Source organism: Saimiri boliviensis, chromosome 2, assembly GCF_048565385.1.
Source record: "Saimiri boliviensis isolate mSaiBol1 chromosome 2, mSaiBol1.pri, whole genome shotgun sequence".
In the NCBI taxonomy this organism is placed as follows: Eukaryota; Metazoa; Chordata; class Mammalia; order Primates; family Cebidae; genus Saimiri; species Saimiri boliviensis.
The window spans coordinates 88064611-88085972 of NC_133450.1; the positions used below are offsets into that span (position 1 = coordinate 88064611).

Genomic DNA, 21362 nt, shown 5'->3' on the forward strand with positions numbered 1-21362 from the left:
CGCACACCACCACACCCAGCTAACTTTTTTACTATTTGTAGAGATGAAGTCTCATTATGTTGCCCAGGCTGGTCTCGAACTCCTGGACTTGAGTGATCCTCCGACCTCAGCCTCCCAAAGTACTGGGATTAAGGTGTGAGCCACCGTGCCCAGCCCTGCCTGTTGTTTCTTAAGTCCAAATTTGCTACAGCAACATCAGCTGATTATAACCTCTTCTGAATTAATCTGCAGGCCCAGAAAATTTAAATCAATCAGTATAGATGAGGATAAAAACAGCTTATGCTTTACACATTAACCTTGTCCACTGGAGGAAAGATACTGGCTTTTTTTCTGGAAACCAAATTCATTTCTTTGCTTTCAGCAGCATATTTCAACACTTAGCTTGAATCTAGGTAAAGACAGAGGGAGATCTGTCATCAAACATGTTATATCACCAAAAAAAAAAAAAAAAAAAAACACCTTTTTTTTTAAAAAAACACACTGATGGTTGCCAAACAAGAAGATTGTAATCTGACTTTTCAGAGGCAGGGAGTTTTAATTTTTGGCTTCTGTAATGGAATTTGACCAGGTTTTTAAATGTATTAGCTTTATTAAACTGCAACATTCATCATTTTAAAGTATATAAAAACTTATCTTCCAACAGTGGCAATGTTTAACCTTTTGAGTCAGTCTCAATAGACTGGCAATATAACTAACAATACATAATGTTAAGTGTTGTTCTTGGTAAAAAAGCAAATTATATTTATATTTACAATTTTTAGAAAAGGTTTAATGTAAAAATATTTTTCTTCTTTATATATTTCCCTGCCATGAATATGTTAAAACGTATCAAGATTCTCCTCAGACTTTAAAGGTGGCAAGCATAACATTCCATTTTAGTTGAAACACTCCTTCACATAGCCAATGTATTTTTTCAAGGCACTCTAAGAACTCTTGAGGATACTATAGGAAAAATGTTCGTCTTGCCTTCTGATCTTTTAGTCATATTTCCCCTCATATTTTTCTAAATTAAACACTGTTATAACTGTTACTTTTTAAAATTTAATTTTCCATGGTACAGTCCTCAAGTTATTTTTCTTTTATTTGGAGCCACTCCTTCAGTTTCAACTTGCTGAGCAGGCAAGCAACTGCTTTTGGTTTCCATGGTAACTGGATTCCTGTGGCTGCGTGTAGGCATTCTTGTTCCACCAACCTAAGAGATGAAGCAGAGAACAGAATAGCCTAATGCATCTACAACGTACTTATATACAGTCAACTCTGTAGTACTTACACATGTATTAACCATCCTGCAAATGATCTCTTACATACTTTTAATTTCCAGCTACCTGGCTGTTTCTAAACAAGTTTTAATCTGACACATTTTTAAAGCACTAAACTTCAAAATAACCATCAGAGAAGGGGATAGATCTGAGTAGATGGGGAGAAAAGTGAATGGGGAAACTATTCTCTATTAAATTTATTAGAGGTTGACATGATAAATTAGAAATCAAGGGAATGACAGGCCTTTTGAGTGACATGTTTGCAACAATTAAACCGAAGGACAAGAAAAAGGAAGAAGTGAATAGGGAGGGAGAAAAAGGAAATACAAGAAGGTAAGAGGTGGTAAAGAGGGAGAAGAAATCACATGGACAAACAGGAAAGACAATATGAAGGGTAGGGAAGAAAAGGAAAGAAAATGAGGAAAGATAATGAAGATTAAGAAAAAGTCCAAGAGGGAAGAAGAAAAAAAGAGCAAGAAAGCAAGAAAGATATAAGAAAAGGGGTTAAAAAAAAAAAAACTGGAAGGGGGAATACGGAAGATGGGCGAAGGGGAAGAGGGAGATTGGAGTGGGGGAATAAACTCTGCTGTGGTTCTGCCTTCAAATTTACCCTTCCTTACCCTCACTTTCTAGCTCACACAAAGATAGATGGTCTATTTTTTTTTTTCTTTTGAGACAGTCTCGCCCTGTTGCGCAGGCTGGAGTGCAATGGTACAATCTCTGCTCATTGCAACCTCCACCTCCTGGGTTCAAGTGATTCTCCTGCCTCAGACTCCAAGTAGCTGGAATTAAAGGTGTGTACCACCATGCCTGGCTGATTTTTGTATTTTTAGTAGGGATGGGGTTTCACCACGTTGGCCAGGCTAGTCTGGAATTTCTGACCTCAAGCAATCTGCCCGCCTCGGCCTCCCAAAATGCTGGGATTGTAGGCATAAGGTACCACACCCAGCCAAGGTGGTCTATAAGAACAGACACAATCCCTTGCTATGCAGTCATGTTAAAGATGAGATCTGGAAATGCTGTCACCAGGCTGGCCCCTGAGAGAACATAGCAAGCTTTTTTTTTTTTAAAGAGTAGTAATGGAGAAGGCAAGATCACACAGAGGACCAAAGTTGTATAGCCTGAAAACATTTCCACAGAACCTGCCCAAATCTGCCTTTATTTTCCCTAGCTACCTTGCTCTCTTCCTATTTCTTCATATCCTGTCCAGTGAATTTCAGGCCTGGGATTGCTAGGTGATAGTATAACTCCAAGCACTCTCTCATAATGCTAGCCCAACAGAAATACTACTGGCATTTTCTCCAAGGAGTTACAGTCTCACTGGGAATGGATCAGACTCTGGCTTCCCTTATTTAATATCTACCGTCCCTTTAAAAAGCATTTTTTGGTTTACATTTACATGTAAAATATAAAAAAAAATATAAAGTGAGTAGAGATTTGTCTGTCTGAATCTGATAAATTTTTGTAATATGCTGATTAGAAAAGTGCTGCAATTTTTAGATGATCTATGCCATTCCTCATTCAGCTGTTATTTCCTATAAAGGTATACTGGTCACACTAATTCTATCTATTAAAATCTTTGAGAAAAGCAAGCATTTTGAAAACTTCCATTGCAAGACTGTATGTGTTTGAATGTGTAAAATGAATGTTTATTACAGAAGCTACAGAAGGAGAAAAAGAGTTAAGTGTGAAGCTGCTGGAAGACTAAAAGTAAAAGTCAAAAGCAGAAAGCAAACGGGACCCTTAAATATCTCTACCTGATGCAGTAGGGAGGCAGATGCAGGCTCTACTGGCTTATCTCTCATTGTAAGTACCAAAGGCACTATACAAGGATGCGATCAGAATTCAAGTGGACTTGTGACTATGGGATCACATTAGAGGGGAACATGTGAACAAATTTTTATACCATGAAAATATGCAGATAATTTTTATTTTATATAGGTCTTACTTTCCTAGTTTCCTGAAATATGTATTTTTCAGGAAATATACATATTTCCTGAAATATGTATATTTCCACAAATAGGGCTAGAACCCCTATTTGTGCTTAGCTGGGTCGGGACTAGAATGCCCATTCCCGTGGCCTGGCTAGGAGGTAGGGAGGAGGATGGGGTAATTCCTTTCAAATACAGGGCTAGATCGTGGGGAGGCGAGCCGATAACCAAAAGCTTTCTACTGGTTTTCAAAAATATATCAAACCAAGTATTAGTTATCTAATTGTCCACTGTACCTAATGCTGGGGTATACCATAGCCTGGGCCTGGATAATCTCGCTAAGTATTTGTTCCTGGACTGAATGCATGAAGTACACTCTGTGACATACATGTAATTGATAATATGTGGCCAAACTGTGAACATATGGCATTTCTCCTTTTCCAAATACAGTCACATTTTGGTCAAAATGAGCTGCATATACAACAGTATTCCCAAAAGATTATAATGGAGCTGAGAAATTTCTATCATCTAGTGATGTCACAGCTGTTAGAACATAACAGTGCAATGCATTATCTTGTCTACATTTGGATACACAAATACTTACCAGTATATTACAACTGCGTACAGTATTCAGTATAGTAACATGCTACACAGGTCTGTAGTCTACCTAACAGCGATAGGTTATACCATACGGCCTAGGTGTGTAGTAGGCTATACCATCTAGGTTTGTATAAGTACAGTATTTACACAACAACAAAATTGCCTAACAATGCATTTCTCAGAATGTATCCCTGTCATTAAGTGATACGTGAGTATAAATTGTTTTCTTACTATACTTAAGCACATTTTAAAGCACATTAGTTTAAAAATCAAATCATTAAAGTATTCCCAAAGCATAAGCATATAACACTATTTTAGTGTCAGTCTATACAAGTATATTACTCATCTTTTTAGAAACACCTTGTACACACATAATACATTTCTCCTTTCACTTAAAGTCATTCAGTTTTAAGGTATTAAACTGTTCATTTTCAGTAAAAAGGAACAAGCCACCCCCACACAGAATTATATGTTATAGGTGAGAGACTATAATCAGTGTTTCTAAATTAAAAGGAAATCATTCTCCTAGAAAAACACAGATCCTTCAAAAATAGTTCTTCGATTATTTTTAAGTTACTTAAGAAAATTTTTCCTTAGGTTATAAAAATGGCTACTTATATTAAACTGGAAACAGACAACCAAAACTGTAGATAAAATAGCTTAAAATGCTCACAAGTAACTTTCTCCATTCTTTCACTTGTCCCAACTTGTTAACATTTATACTTTCTTGGCCAAAGCTAAGTAGGAATGTACAAGGATACTCCCAAACAGTAACTTAGGGTGGAGAACTAAGAGACATAAACAAACAACTCTGTTTACTTTAAATTATTTAAAAATCCTCAGTATTTGCATTCCAACTATTTCTCACAAGGATCTGAGGACATTTACAAATTAATTCAGCATAATACAGACAGTAAAAAGGAAGAATACACAAGCGATAGATGCTCTGGGGCAACCATAATGAAAAGATAGTAACTCAGACAATTTTGACTCAAAGACTTTTGGCAGTACGTAAGGAAAATACACTAGATTGTCTCTTGAACACATTCAGAATCATTTGTAGAAAGCCAAACTATTTTTCTTTTCTTTTTTGAGACAGAGTCTCACTCTGTCACCCAGGCTAGAGGGCAGTGGAGTGATCTTGGCTCACTGCGACCTCTACCTCCCAGGTTCAAGCCATTCTCCTGCTTCAGCCTTTCAAGTAGCTAGGATTACAAGCGTCTCACCACAACGCCCAGCTAATTTTTTTATTTTTGGCAGAGATGGGATTTCACCACGTTGGCCAGGCTGGTCTCAAACTCCTGAGCTCAAGTGATCCACCTGCCCTGGCCTCTCAAAGTACAGAGATTACAGGCGTAAGCCACCGCACCCACTCAAGAGCAAAACTTTTCTTAAAACTAAACTCAAATTGGAATTTCTTACACAATACACAGAATGAGTGACATAGTAGAGACTATCTCTAGCTATGGCTTTATAAGTTTCAGATAATGTCATTCAACTGCTATTTCTGGTAAAAATTCTATAAAGAGAGTAATATTTATTGTAATTCAGTAAGTACTAAGTTACATCCTACTTAGCAAAACACAATTTAGGTCCTTAATACTTTAGCTGTATTTTAACAAACTACTAATACTTCTTTTACCTCATCCAAATTAACAATGTTTAATTATATCGTAATTTTATTACATGTGCTCTTCTGCAAATTGCCTGGAATGCTTAATGAAATGAAACCCAGTATACATAAACAAAAATTACAAAAATATCCACCACTTTGGTTTTCATAGGAATATAAGGATTCAACTATGTGGATGCCTTACCCATATACCTACTGTTCAAGCTAAGAGAGTCTTTTTTATTGGACTTAAAAATCTTACAAAAATAAAAAGTTCAACTACCATGAAGACTGGACTCAGTACAGTGTACAACTTTACCTTTCCTACGGACGTTGCTTTTAGATTGGTGCTGTGATTAATATGGCAATGAGAACATCAGGTTGAAACATAGTATAGTCAGTGAAATAGATAAATAATAAACAACCTAATGAAACTTTTAACTTCAAAAAAGATCTTACCTTTTGTTGTGTTGTGGTATCCAGTGATTTAGGTGGAAAAGTACAAGGTATTCTTCCATGATGGATATGATATGGTAATAACAGGCTGGGATCTAATGGAACCCAGGGAACTGACAGACTGGAAGGTATACCAGGAAGACCACAATGTGTTTTATACAAATTGTATGCCGTCCTAGTAAATGTTCCATCAGAGGCCTTATAGATCAGGAGTGAAGAATCTTCTGCTGCATGAGATAACAAGTAGGAACCCTCCTGCAAGCTAAATCCACACAATGAAACTCAACCAGTGGCTCACCATGTCAATTTCAACAGCACTTTCTTAATCATAATCCATTAGTAAAATTGAAACTTATGTGAAGATCACACCACCCCTAAAAAAACTTTTATGACAAAATAAGATTTAAGAAATCTTTAAAATTAATTTTATGCTTTTTAGGCAACTAATTTTAATTCTTATTCCAAAGTTCAGAATAGTTGATCATTTCCTTTTTACTTTTATATCAATTTGTAAGTTTTCATTTAATGGGCAACAAATAGTGTGCCTAATTCTCTAATCCATGGATTAGATATTTATAGATATCTACACTGAAAAGCATTCCTACAGCATTTTCATTCATTTAACACTGAAACTACTTTGTATCCAATAATAGATAGATGGACTAGATACAAAAGTGAAGGTGACATGTTGCTGCACTGAGTAGTTTAAAATAAAGCGGAAGAAAGAGTCAATGTAAACATACATAATACAACACGAGGTGCTATGAGGATAACAGAAGCAATAGCAGCTAGCAGGTACAGAATGTTTATTATGAGCTAACTACTATAGTATGACTTCACATCGATTTTCTCATTAGATCTTCCACAATAAACCTTCAAGGCCTATTAATTTAAGGTGATAAACAAACAAGTTAGAGATGCTAAGCAATTTGCCCAATGTTCTAAGTGTAGGCTTAGATATAAACCCAGACATTTGAACTCCACAGGCCACACCCTTAATCACGATCCTCTACTATACCAACAACCAGCTATGTTAAACATCAAGTCCACATTTTCCTTTTCTCCTTAGAAAGCTTTAAATATTTCAGTGTATCATCATAAAGAACCAAAGGGATATGAATAAATATATTGTGCTTTCTTGGGGATACACAATCCTCTGGATCAACGATGTTACGGAGAACACTGTTCTTTCCCACAATATATTAAAGAATAAAGATTTATCATACTTAGGTACACAGATTTGCCTATAAATCTAGTAAATTAGATTTTTTAAATTTTAAATTAATTTTAAATTTCTTTAATTTTTAAACTGAAAATAGGTGTTAGACAATTACTTGTATCCTCTGAATTTTTCCCCAATCACTTTCATATTTCCATATAAAGAAATGAATAATAAATTATTTGATAGTAGGAATAACATTTCAAAGATTGAGCTTTAATCAATGAAAATCATGTATCTTAAATACTTCCACTAAAAATGAAGAAAGCTTTGGTTTACACAATAATATATTAATATTTAATTCATGGAAAATGAAAGATACTCTAAGAAAGAGTATCTTATTAAGTGCTGTACACGTCTAATGTACATGGATAAATATAAACAATGGTAGGCGGAATAATGGCCTCCTAAAAATGTTTATGTTCCAAACTCAGAACCTACAAATATGTTACATGGCAAAAATAAATTAGGGTAGCAGATGGAATTAAGGTTGCTAATCAATTGACTTTAAAATGGTCAGATTTTACGAGATTATCCACTGTAATCACAAGAGCACTTAAAAATGGAAGGAGAAGGCAGAAGAGACTCAGAGGGAGATGTGACTGTGCAAGTTCAGAGAGATGTGATGTGAGAACGACTCAACTTGCCTTTGTAACTTTGAAGATTGAGGAACAGAGCTACAAGCCAAGGAAAAGGAATGCAGGTGGCCTCTAGAAGATACAAAAGGCAAGGAACAGATCTTCCCAGAGTCTACAGAAAGGAATGCAGTTTGCAAATGCCCTGATTTTAACCCAGTAAGCCCTGTTAGACCTCTGACTTGAGAACTGCAAAGCAATAAATCTGTGTTGATTTATGACACTAACTTTGTGGTGATTTGTTATAGCCATAATATAAAGCTAATACACAAACTAAATAACACATTGATAATAAAATTTCAAAACTCATCTGGCAAATTTCATGCATAAGCATTGTATGTAACATGCAGAAGAGAACACATGAAATAAAAATCCTGTGACATCATCAGAGATAAGAACTGAAAAGTCCCTAGGAAATTATTGCACTTGACACCATCATTTTACAAATAAGAAAACTGACATCAAGTGGTACAATAGAGTTCTTCAGAACTAGGACTTTGAGATTGCGACCTTAAGTTCAGATTCAAGTTGTTTTCAAGTTTATCCTTCAGTAAGGGCAGAAGATAAGGAATGCAAACATTCATATAACAAAACAGTTTGATAAATGATCAAGGGGAAATACCTTGATCTATATTCTAAGACTTGCAATGGACCTAAATGACTGTTCATTTAGCTCTATGTTCTTTCTTTTTCTTTTCTTTTTCTTTTGAGACAGAATCTCGCTCTGTTGCCCAGGCTGGACTGCAGTGACGTGATCTTGGCTCACCGCAACACTGCCTCTGGGATTAAAGCAATTCTCCTCCCTCAGCCTCCTGAATAGCTGAGATTATAGGCACACACCACCATGCCCAGCTAATTTTTGTATTTTTAGGGAAGACGGGGTTTCTACATGTTGGTCAGGCTGGTCTCGAACTCCTGATATCGTGATCCACCCGCCTCGGCCTCCCAAAGTGCTGGGATTACAAGTGTGAGCTACCGCGCCCGGCCAGCTCTGTGTTTTTCTTTATCCTGAAAGTGAAAATAATATAGCTATGGTAGGCTGAATAATGGTCCCCCCATGATGTCCATATCCTAATCTCCAGAACCTGTGACTATATTACATTTAATGGTTCTGCAAATGTGATTAAATTAAGAATTTTGAGATGAGGGGATTATCCTAAATTATGTGAGCAGGCCAAAAGTAATCACCAGGGACCTTATAAAAGGTAGGCAGAGGAAGATTTTACCACAAAAGGGGAGAAGGCAATGTGACGAGGAGGCAGATATCTGAGTGACATGCCCTGACAATGGAGGAAAGACCCACAAGTCAAGGAATACAGGTGGTCACTAGAAACTGAAAAACGTAAAGAAATGATTCTTTCTTCAGACTCCAGAAAGGACCCGCTGACACCTGGACTTTTACCCAGTAAAACTGATTTTGGATTCCTGACCTCCAGAACCAAAAAGAATAAATTTGTGTTGTAAGTCACCAAGTTAGTGGCAATGGGTTATAGGTGCAACAGAAAATTCATACAATAATAGACTGACAGGAAAATGTAATTGTAAGCTCATTAAAGCCAGATACTATGGTATTTATAATTTTAGAATATTTTGTTTTATATTTTTACAATATAAATTTTCTTATCTGACAGAGTAATTTTTGCATTTCTAGGTTATTTTCTCTCTATTCCTAACAGCATATTTTCAAAGTTTCTAAGAATTTTCATCTAAGAAAATCAGATCTACCAAAGAAAAATGCCTAAAAAATACTTACCTACTTAATTTCTTTAGAACGTGTTGAAGGATGTTAAATAAATTGGAAATCCTAATAAACAAAAGAAATTCATGTGAAATTAAACTGTAGGAAACTTACTTGTAGCAATTACAGCTCCTCAGGCTGAAAAATGCTCTCGATAACAACAACAAAAACAGATGACATAATGTAAAACAAAGAACACTGAAACCTATTTCTATATAAATTACATTATAATTTTACTTAGTTTTTGCCATTTCCTTTCTTTCCTTTTTTTTTTTTTTTGAGACAGAGTCCTGCTCTGTCTGTTACCTGGGCTGGAGTGCAGTGGTGGGGATCTCCGCTCACTGTAACCTCCACCTCCTAGGTTCAAGTGATTCTCCTGCCTCAGCCTTTCAAGTAGCTGGGACTATAGGCACATGCGACCATGACCAGCTGATTTTTTTGTATTTTTAATAGAGACGGGGTTTCACCATGTTGGCATGGCTGGTCTCAAACCCCTGACCTCAGGTGATTCACCTGCCTTGGCCTCCCAAAGTGCTTGGATTACAGGCGTGAGCCACGGTGTCCAGCCAATTTTTGCCATTTCACAATTTCCTTTCATTATCATATTTGGCTTTTTGTCAGTCAGAGCAGTGGTAAAGAGATCACTACTACATGTTCATATTATATACTTTAAAAAAATGCTAAGAGGTCTTTAGTAGAGCCAATATGCAAAAGAGTTTGTCTTTTAGAGGCGGCGGTGAATTAGCTTCCAAAAAAAAATTGGTCTGTTAAACCTGTGATGACAGAGAAGCCCCTAACACAGGACAGGATAGCTAATGGGAAATAAAATACAGATATTATTTTAAACATTTCTTTAGTAATTCTTCTAGACCTAAAGTCATTCTCTTTTTTTTTTTTTGAGATCTCTGTGGCCAGGCTGGAGTGCAATGGCATGATCTCAGCTTACTACAACCTCTGCTTCCTGGATTCAAGTGATTCTCCTGCCTCAACCACCCAAGTAGCTGGAATTATAGGTGCCTACCACCACACCTGGCTAGTATGTTTAGTACAGATGGGTTTTCGCCATTTTGGCCAGGCTGGTCTTGAACTCTTGACTTCAAGTGATCTGCCCGCCACAGCCTCCCAAAGTGCTCGGATACGCATGAGCCACTGTGCCTGACCTCCTTGTTTTTATAAAAAATGGTTTTCACTGGGAAAAGTAAGGCAGGTGGAGAGTAAGGTATGGAAAAGCTTTTCTATTCACATTTGTAAAAAAACAAAGTTACTGTTCAAGAAAAGCAGTTCTTGTAATACAAGCAGACGCAGTGAAGTATAAGTGGAGAGTTCAGCTTTGGATCTGGGACCCTTAAAATACTATGTTAAGCCTGGGAAAGCTGAAATTATGCAGCTAGTAGAATTCAGAATCCTTTCCCATCCTAAGTAGGAATCAAACATATTAACTTCCAAGGCTATAACCAACTTAGCCTTGTGCTCTGATGTATACCACTCGAATATTTCCTCATATATAAAATGGACATCACACTACTACCAGCCTTTCCTAGGAAGCTGTGAGATGCAAATGAGATAATACTCAAGAGATTCTCCTTTGCATTTAGACATTTAGAGTTCTGAGTACAAAAAATTCATTTCAGTCACCTGTATAATACTACTTGGTAGAAGGGCAAACTTTGAGAAGTTAGACTATACTATTCTTTCCCTTACCTATAATGGAGTAAAATGTTTGCTTCCCATGCATGGTGGCTACTTTGGCTCTAGCATCCCTTGTCTTACATAGAAAGGCTGGTGCTACTGGCATTATACTGAATTTGGAGACGGAGATAATATAAACAAATCACAAATTGAGTCTGGGCTCCACCAATGGATGAATGAATAAAGACGTGACAAACACACCCCCACCCCCACACCTCCAACCCCCAAACATAATGGAATATATTCAGCCATAAAAGAAACAAATTTCTGTTATTTGCGTCATGAATAGAACTGGGAGTCATTATATTAAGTTAAATAAGCCAGGCACAGAAAGACAAATACTGCACACTGTCAATCCTATGTAGAAGCTAAAAAAGTAGATCTCATGGAGGTACAGAAGAATAGTTACAAATGACTGGGAAGGAAACAGGTGGGGGAATGAGAAGAAGGTTAAGGTGCTAAACAAGAGAACTAACTTCTAATATTCAATAGTATAGCAGGGAAATCGTAGTTCATAATAATTTACTGTATATGTTAAAATACCTAGAAGAATTGTACTGTTCCTAACACAAAGATAAATGTTTAAGGTGAAGGATATTCCAATTACCTTGATTTGATTATTATACATCATATATGGGTATTAAAGTATCACATGTATCCCCAAAACATGTATAACTCTTATAAATATATCAATAAACAAACAAAAACAAAACAAAACATACTGCTGGCCAGGCATGGTGGCTTATGCCTGTAATCCCAGCATTTTGGGAGGCTAAGGCAGGCACATTACTTGAGTTCAGGAGTTTGAGACCAGCCCAGGCAACATGGGGAAATCCCATAGTTACAAAAAAATACAAAAATGAGCTGGGTATGGTGGTGCACGGTTGTAGTCCCTACTCAGGAGGCTGAGGTGGGAGGATCCCTTGAACCAGACAGGCAGATGTTGCAGTGAGCCGAGATCACACCACTCACTGCACTCCAGCCTAGGTGACAAAATCAGATTGTCTCAAAATAACAAAATACAAAAACAAGAGAAATCAAAACTGGGTTCAATAAGACCTCTATACATAAAAGGATTAAAAGTCTTCAAAGCAATTTAAGCTTAACCAGTATTTAGAGATAAAGGAAAATTAATGATCACATTAACAAGTTTTTCAATTCTCACCACAAAGTAAATTTTCTTACTTGAGTGCTGAAAGCTTTTCTTTTAATTCTTCTGAAGTAATTTCTTCCAGTAGAAAAAGCTTTGAAGTAAATGCATCGATATGCCCTAAAATTAAATATCAAATTTTAAAAGAATAATCAATTGCAGTATTTAGAAAACAAAAAACCAAGTTCTCCTGTCTCCTTAAAAATGCTTTCACAAATTTTAATGACTGTAAAGAAATTCTGCATTTTAAAAGGAGAAATACATGTTTTATTCAGTTTTAGGCAAAGCTGTATTTTAAAATGACACAATTCAGATTATAAAATATATTCATTCTAAAATATCTGCTGAATATATATAAAAGTTTACACATGTACACACATACAAAATCATTTCAAAGCCTACAATTTATGAACAACTGTCAAAGTATTAGTGTTTCTAATTCCTACTAAAGTTACATTTTTATGGTGTTTGTGAGGAGAAATACATACCTATTATCAAAACAGGCAGATAAAATCACATGTATAACCTGGGGCTTTCTAAGACACTTGGTTCTTTTAATAAAAATCATATTACAAAAATCTGGCCTAATATTTTAAATTAAAGCATACCATAAGATTTCCCACTGCTAAAAAAAAAAAAAAAAATCAAAGCAGTATGTTTGAAGTCTTTTTTTTTTTTTGAGACAAATTTTCACTCTTGTTGTCCAGGCTAAATGCAATCTCACGATCTTGGCACACTGCAACTTCCATCTCCTGGGTTTAAGAATTCTCCTGCCTCAGCCTGCCCAGGAGCTACAGGTGCCTGCCACCACATCTGGCCAATTTTTATGTGTTTTTACACAGAGACTGGGTTTCACCATGTTGGCAAGGCTGATCTCAAACTCCTGAGCTAGGTGATCCACCTGCCTCAGCTTCCCAAAGTGCTGGGATTACAGGCTTCAGCCACTATGCCTGGCCCGTCTTACTTTCTCTTTCTCTTTTCTTTTTCTTTTTCTTTCTTTCTTTTTTTTTTTTTTTGAGATAGAGTCTTGCTGTGTTACCTGGGCTATAGTGCAGTGGCGCAAGCTAGGCTCACTGCAACCTTGGCCTTCTGGGTTCAAACTATTCTTGTGCCTCAGCCTCCTGACTAGCTGGCACTACAGTTTGTGCACCATGACTCCCAGCTCTTTTTTTGGATTTTTGGTAGAGATGGAGTTTCATTATGCTGGCCAGGCTGGTCTCGAACTCTTGGCCTCAAGCAATCTGCCTGCCTTGGACTCCCAAACTGCTCAGATTACAGCTGTGAGTGACCACGCCTGGCCCCAAGTCCTACTTTTTTTTAGCAAACACAGTATGAATCTAGAATTCCAAAAAACAAAACAGCAAATTCTTAATATGATGCTTTTGTTTTAAAAAGTAATGCGTATGTTCTAAAACAAAACAGACTGAGAGCTAATACTAAGGTCCTGAAATATAACAATGAAAAGTGACATAAAAGATAGTCCTGGGTTAAGTATTATATAATCAAGTCAAGACAAAAATCATATGTATTGTACCATAGTTAAAAACATCAACTAGGTGAAACCCTGTCTCTACTAAAAATACAAAAAATCAGCTGGGCATGGTGGCACATGCCTGTAATCCCAGCTACTTAGGAGGCTGAGGCAGGAGAATTGCCTGAACCCAGGAGGCGGAGGTTGCGGTGAGCCGAGATCGCGCCATTGCACTCCAGCCTGGGTAACAAGAGCAAAACTCCGTCTCAAAAAACAAAACAAAAAAAAAAACAAAAAAAACCTATCAACTAGCATGATGAGAATATAATACGTATCAATGTTGAAAATACAATTTTTTTTTTAACTCTTATTGTTTAGGTATCAAAACAAATTACCTGGAAAGCTGATGTCAATCACTGGGACAATTAAAAATGCACATAATTTAATCTTTCATTTCCTTACGAAGTCCGCTTTCATTTCATTTGCTTTATGCTCACAAAAACAGAAACATTTTTACCAGATGCCTTCCTTCTATGACAACAAATTCGTTTGTCCACACACCTACTTATTTCTTATGCCAGGTTTTACCTCTGCACTTATAATATATAACACTTATTACACAGTGGCATTTCTAATAAGAAAGACACATCGTAAGGATTTAATAACCACAGAAAGGGAGTATTAAGCATAGTAACTTTTAGATGTTTTCTGATTATGTCTTTGGGAAAACTAATAGCTCTTACCTATTGAAAGCAATTCATTTTAAAAAGTATGTTTTACGGTACATGACAAATACTGTCTGTCAAAAATAACCATACAGAGAATAATACCACACTAAGTGCTATGAGGATCTACCTCCTCGAGGAGTTCACAACTCTCAACACTGGAGTCTTCTAACCTTTAGGTCTCAAATAAGATATATGTGTGCTTAAGATAATCACCACCTCAGCCCTTCAGACACCTAAGCAATGCTTGGGATGGGAAAAGCTTCCTGGCTGCTACCTTTCAGCCACGAGCAATTTCTCTTATATATTACAGTATACCATACAAATATTTATGCGCATCAAGGTTGCAAAGCACTGCTTTATAGACTACAAATAAAATATACACATAATGAAAATGAAACCTTTATATACATACATTCATTCACACATATATGCACATAGACATATACATGCATACACATATATTCATGTGTATAGGTACTCCTAGCTTTGCATGCACTGTGGGACCATAAAAATGACCACAGGCTGAAACTCTACCATTTTAATAATCAACGAGGAAAATTACAACTGTTCCGTTACATTTAAATCTTTTGTCAAAACACTATGAATTCTCTATCAATCATAAATGTATAGGAAAATGAACAGAACAGTAAAATATTTTAGTACACTAATTCAAAACATTAAAGGGTTTTATTTCTTTATGAAACATTAATCAAGAGCAGTTTGAATAGTTTTTGCTTGCTACCTTCTTGCAGAACTTGTGACAGGAAGGATGCATCTTCTTTCTTTTCTTTTTTTTTGAGACAGGGTCTCACTCTGTCACCCAGACTGCAGTGCACTGGCACGATCTCAGCTCACCACAACCCCCATCTCCCAGGCTCAAGCGATTCTCCTGCCTCAGTCTCCCAAGTAGCTGGGATTATAGACGCACATGACTGACGTCCGGCTAATTTTTTGTATTTTCAGTGAAGACAGGGTTTCATCATGTTAGCCAGGATGGTCTTTAATCCCTGACATCAAATGATCCACCCACCTTGGTCTTCCAAAGTGCTGGGATTACAAGAATAAGCCACCGCATCTGGCCTGATGCATCATTTCTACGCCATGGCGAACCGTTAACATTCCTTTCTGAGTTAGGATCAGCAACCAAAACTCTATCCTTTGTGCCTTCAATGTCATGAAACATCTTCAGGAGTTCATTTAGTGTAAAATCTTTTTTTTTTTTTTTTTTGAGACGGAGTTTCGCTCTTGTTACCCAGGCTGGAGTGCAATGGCGCGATCTCGGCTCACCGCAACCTCCGCCTCCTGGGTTCAGGCAGTTCTCCTGCCTCAGGCTCCTGAGTAGCTGGGATTACAGGCACGCGCCACCACGCCCAGCTAATTTTTTGTATTTTTAGTAGAGACGGGGTTTCGCCATGTTGACCAGGATGATCTCGATCTCTTGACCTCGTGATCCACCCGCCTCGGCCTCCCAAAGTGCTGGGATTACAGGCTTGAGCCACCGCGCCCCGCCTAGTGTAAAATCTTATGCCAGTGTCACTTGTTCTTCCTTTATGTCACAACCACTTTCTTCTTCATTTATAAGTTCCCTTTCACTAACTTCGTCTGGCAGCAAATCTAGTCTCTAGAACAACGGCAGAGCCAACATTCCCACTATCTTGTATTTTCTCTAATTCCATTTATGTTCCATTTAAGTTTCACTTCTGGCAGTATCACCTTTTCTTTCTTTGCTTTGATATTTGTTGGCCAATTCTCTCTTCTGATTATCTACTTTTGTAACACATCACACGGGTTTATCACTGGTAGACAAAGAGTCAACACAACTGCACACGTTGCTTTCTGTGCCTGAGCTCAACAGGTACACAATAACCAATTATAAACAGACTTTGAAAGAAGTGACATAACTGGTCTCTGATCATGATATGCCTATTATTTACTGTGATTTGTAGACTGAAAGGCCAGCAATGAAGCTTATACTTTATGTAATGACACACTGTTAATATATGTCGTAATTAAAACTTTTGCTTATTGAAACTGTGTACTAAATGACGACTGCCTGTATGTCAACTATATAAAACTCATCAATATTATGGGATTAGAGGGTGGATACAGAAGTTGTGTTGAGACTATGTGGGAACTTGTCCTAAAGAAGTAAATCTTAAAAGTTTTTATGGGGAAAAGATAGAGTACTTCAACTAGGGAAAGATGGGAACGTGTTTATAGCAAAGCAAACAAACAAATCACAAGTGTGTTTACTCTACTTGAAAAAGGGACTATAAGTTACAGAACTGATGTTCCAAGCGTGGTCCCGAAACAAGCAGCATCAGCACCACCTGAGAAAGTCTCAGGTCCCAATGTAGACCTAGTGAATCAAGTCACTCCAGGGTAGGGGCCAGCAATCTCCACTTTTACAAGCCTTTCAAGTGATTTTCTTCAACAACTTTCTTATATTAAAAAACTTTTTTAAAAATTCAAAAGCTCACAGACACTTCTAAAATAGCATTTTAAAACATATCCCCCCATAACCATACCAAAAAAAAACAAAAAAAAAAAAACAAAGCAAACCAAAATCCTACAACCAGACAATTAATATATGTTTTTCACCAAACACTTATCACAGAAACCAAAAACACTACCTCTGTATATTGAAATGAAAGGCTCACAAGTGGATAGGATTCACAGAGAATAATCAGTACACAGGGCAATGATTACTTAGGATTTTTAAAAATAAGAAGAAGTAATCCAGATAGCTGATGTTAAACTGTACACTTAAAAAACTCAAATCTCAAAAATTTTTTTTCCCATGAATCTCCATTCTCTGTCAGTACTTGAAATCTCACTCACAAGGTCTTACTCGGTCCTCTTCTAAAATGGATGTGGGGGGCAAACTCCTTTCAAGTAGCAAATGTTGAGATTGCTGGTATGAGGTCTTTTGGAGGAACACTGGAAATTCTGGTTACAGACTGAAAACTACTACAAAAACTTCTAGTATGTGTTGAAGAGGGAGGAAGGAGGCAGTATACTACCAATCAGTGCATTGAGCTAGTTCCCTTTTTGAGTTAAGCAGAAAGAATAAATCAATTATCTAATACTCTCATAAAATACGAAAACAAAATACTGATTAACCAAAACAGGAAAAAAATATTAAGTGAATAACCTTTCTTTAAGCAAGAAAAACACCCTCACAGGATTTATTACATACAAGGAACCATGCTAAGCACTATAATAACACAGAATTTTATTAGGCTCAATACAGAATTTTATCAGAGTCTGACCTTAAGCTGTTTATTGTCTAACAGGAAGAAGGGATAGGTGTTAAGAGAGAACAATAAAGTACAAAGTAACAAGTCACAGAGAAGTAAAAGACTGCGCTGAGAGGTCATAGAATGAAAAAGACTATGCGGAAGAGCAGTCTGAGATGATCAGGAGGGACAGAGATGTATGGAATGCATTGAGATGTTTGATATGAGACATTCCCGTGGAGGAAATAATACCAGTAACGACTAGCAAGTAATCTATTATGTGAGGATGTTAACGATACATGAACTGAGCCAATGCAAACTAAACTCCAGACTAATCCCTATGCCCTCACAAAATTTAAAAAAAAAAAAAAAAAGTTGGGGGGGGAGTCATTTCATCAAAATATTTGAGGTTTTAAAAGTAGTGTCAGCCGGGCGCGGTGGCTCAAGCCTGTAATCCCAGCACTTTGGGAGGCCGAAGCGGGTGGATCACGAGGTCAAGAGATCGAGACCATCCTGGTCAACATGGTGAAACCCCGTCTCTACTAAAAATACAAAAAATTAGCTGGGCAGGGTGGCGCATGCCTGTAATCCCAGCTACTCAGGAGGCTGAGGCAGGAGAACTGCCTGAACCCAGGAGGCGGAGGTTGCGGTGAGCCGAGATCGCGCCATTGCACTCCAGCCTGGGTAACAAGAGCGAAACTCCGTCTCAAAAAAAAAAAAAAAAAAAAAAAAAAAGTAGTGTCATTATACAAAAATTTCAAAATAAACTTATAGATGAATAAATAACCAATTAAATAGTACTCTTAAAAGAAGCTTGTTTTAGAAAACAAATACGTATTTTTGATTATACTATTAAACAAGTGTTTTTAAAATAGGTCAGCACGGTAGGTCATCCCTGTAATCCTAGAGCTTTTGGAGGCTAAGGCAGGAGGATTGCTTGAGGCCAGAAGTTCAAGAGCAGTCTAGGCAACATGAGACCCCCATCTTAAGAAAAAACCAAAAAATCAGCTGGGAATGGCAACACATGCCTGCAGCCCCAGCTACGGGAAGGCTGAGGTGGGAAGATCACTTGAGGCCAGGAGTTCGAAGTTACAGTGAGCTATGATCACATGACTATATTCTAGCCTGGGCAACAGTGAGACCCTGTCTAAAAATACATAAATACATACATACATAAAAATTAAAGTAAAAAAGTACAGAATAGAAGTATTCACAATTGAATTTACAAGTATGTTGTACAAGGAAATTATAAAGGAGAATAAAGACTTTTGTATAACTTACCAACATAGAATGAGCTGTTGGAATGCAATAAACTTTCAGTCCATAAGCGACAAAGTTCACTTTCAGTCAGAGCTTCAACTCCGTAACAAGCCTGATACTCTACTTTTGGCAGTACATAAACTGGAAATTGCTGCAATGCAAGATTATATGTTTTCAAAGCTCCACTCATTTATTATTAATAGTAAATACATTTGCCTATACAGCTTTGGCACTTTCAAAGTGCTTTCAGGTAATCTTATTTCATCCTTTTAATTACAGAAGGATTCAGACAGTAAGATGGATACATTCAGGCCTGATGGATAGAAGAATGTCTGGTGGCAAAAGGTGAACGAATAAGCGATCCCTCCCTACCATATCCATTTCTGAACAAAATCAACACAACTCCCCACACAGGCAGCATCTGATTTCTGTGAGGGAATGTGAATGACAGCATTTCCTGAATGAATCCTTGGAACAGTGCCTATCATACATAGTTAGTCGCCCAAAGGCTCAAAGCTAGATGCTGGGAAGCACTGACTTCTTTATCTAATAGTCATTTTCAAGAGGATAAAAAAGGTAGAAATCTTTTGCTCCTTTAAAGCATGAGTCACATTGTCTCAGACTCAAATACTCTGAGCAGCTTGTTTCAGTCTGCAATGGGCACTAATGCCTATATTAACACCTGTGTTTCTCATGATCAAAGGCTTTATTTCAGACATGAAGTAGCTGACAAATTATCCATCCAAGGTCACTGGTCAGCACACTACATAAGTAATTTAGACCAGTACCTATTACTAGTCTAAGGGAGCATATGCAAAGAAATACATGTTGTTCACTGTGCTTATGCTATCTCATACTTTCAAAGAAAACTCTACTCTCAACAGGAGTCTATTTCCATTTGCCAAAAAAGAAACACACGATTTAAGTACTTACTTGCACTGATAAAGCTAACTAGTATTTCTGAAATTATACTAAGGTGTCACCATTTATAGATTTAAAAATATTTCATCAGTATTTCTTAATTCTTGATTTTCACAAAGTAGCAGAGTGGGCTTGGCACAATGGTGGTGTTAAGAACAATTCAAATCCACTATTTTTGTTATCAACAGTGTTTCACATGATTGCCTTTGAACTACATGTAAGAAATCCGGTGATCTTGATAAAATGTAGAATCTGGGGTAAAGCCCAAGGTTTTATATTACTAACAAGCTATTGTTCCAGGAACCATAATTTAGTTAGGCCTCTAGTGTCTTCTCAATTAAAACAAAATTAAATGTGATTAGGATAATTTTATCATTCAAAGCATTTTACAGTGTAATTCTTTAGCAAATGGTTATCTGCATATGATTTAGTCTCTTCATAATTTTAGAGCAAATAGGAGGTTGGGATAAACAAATGAAGGCCCAGAAGGTTAAGAAATTTGCTCAGACTGGGGGCAGTGGCTAAGGCCTGTAATCCTAGCACTCTGGGAGGCTGTGGGAAAATTACTTAAGGTTAGGAGTTCAGGACTAGCCTGGACAAAAATAGCAAGACCCTGCCTCTACAGCAAATTAAAAAAAAAAAAAAAAACTAGCTAGGCATGGTGGCACATACCTATAATCCTAGCTACTCAGGAGGCTGAGGTGGAAGGATCAGCTGAGCCCGTAAGTTCAAGGAGGCAGTAAGCTATGACCATGCTACTGCACTCCTTTCTGAGCAATAGAGCAGGACTCTTGTCTCTCTAGAAAAAAGAATGAATGAAATTTGCCCAAGGACCCATAGCTAGTTTACAGCAAAGTTGAGAAAAAAGTTGACTGAGAAAAAGGATCACAATTCTGGACCAGAAATGGGAAACAGTTAATTCCATATATTTTTTAAAATTTAAAAATAAATATCATTTCTGAAAAGCAAATACTTCGGGAGATTTTCTTAGATAATACTACCCTATCTATAAAACCAAGTCCTAAAACCAGTTTTAATTTCTATATGTACTCTACTGCCATCTCCAGGAAGCGGGGGGAAAAAGAGGCCTGAACATTTCATCTTTCCTTAGTGTCCCAAAATTGAATTAAAAATTTAAGGAAAATCAAAATTTTCATTCTATAAAATTTACTATTTTCTTCCCTTGATAAGTGGCTCTCCAAGTAAAAGTTTTCCTTGGTTCTCTTCCAATTTTTCACATAAGGTACTCAGGATACTTGGTTAACTGAGACAAATAATAATACATATTATGAAATTATCCAAAGTTCCTGGGTATGGATTTTGTAATCATTTATTTAATTTAGCACTGATTCCATTTTATCTTGTGGTCCAAATTAGCCTCTTTATTACTTTTGTGAGATGGAATTTCGCTCTTGTTGTCCAGGCGGGAGTACAATGGCACAATCTCAGCTCAC

The 21362-nt window shown here is 37.0% G+C and overlaps 1 protein-coding gene across 3 annotated transcripts in view; it reads right to left on the reverse strand.

Annotated features, from left to right (window-relative positions):
* Positions 1 to 569: 569 nt before the first annotated feature.
* ICE2 (interactor of little elongation complex ELL subunit 2) overlaps positions 570 to 21362 on the reverse strand; it is a 56397-nt gene continuing 35604 nt past the window's right edge. For 2 of the 3 annotated variants that reach the window (XM_010339625.3, XM_010339626.3), the window contains 5 exons: positions 19009 to 19138; positions 12325 to 12409; positions 9466 to 9516; positions 5862 to 6120; positions 570 to 1192 (listed from right to left, as the gene is read on the reverse strand). In XM_010339625.3, the coding sequence (XP_010337927.1) occupies positions 1064 to 1192; positions 5862 to 6120; positions 9466 to 9516; positions 12325 to 12409; positions 19009 to 19138 (654 nt within the window). In that variant the 3' untranslated portion in view covers positions 570 to 1063. Of the gene's footprint in view, positions 1193 to 5861; positions 8721 to 9465; positions 9517 to 12324; positions 12410 to 19008; positions 19139 to 21362 lie in introns of those variants that run through there. The other variant, XM_074393849.1, reaches the window with a different exon arrangement.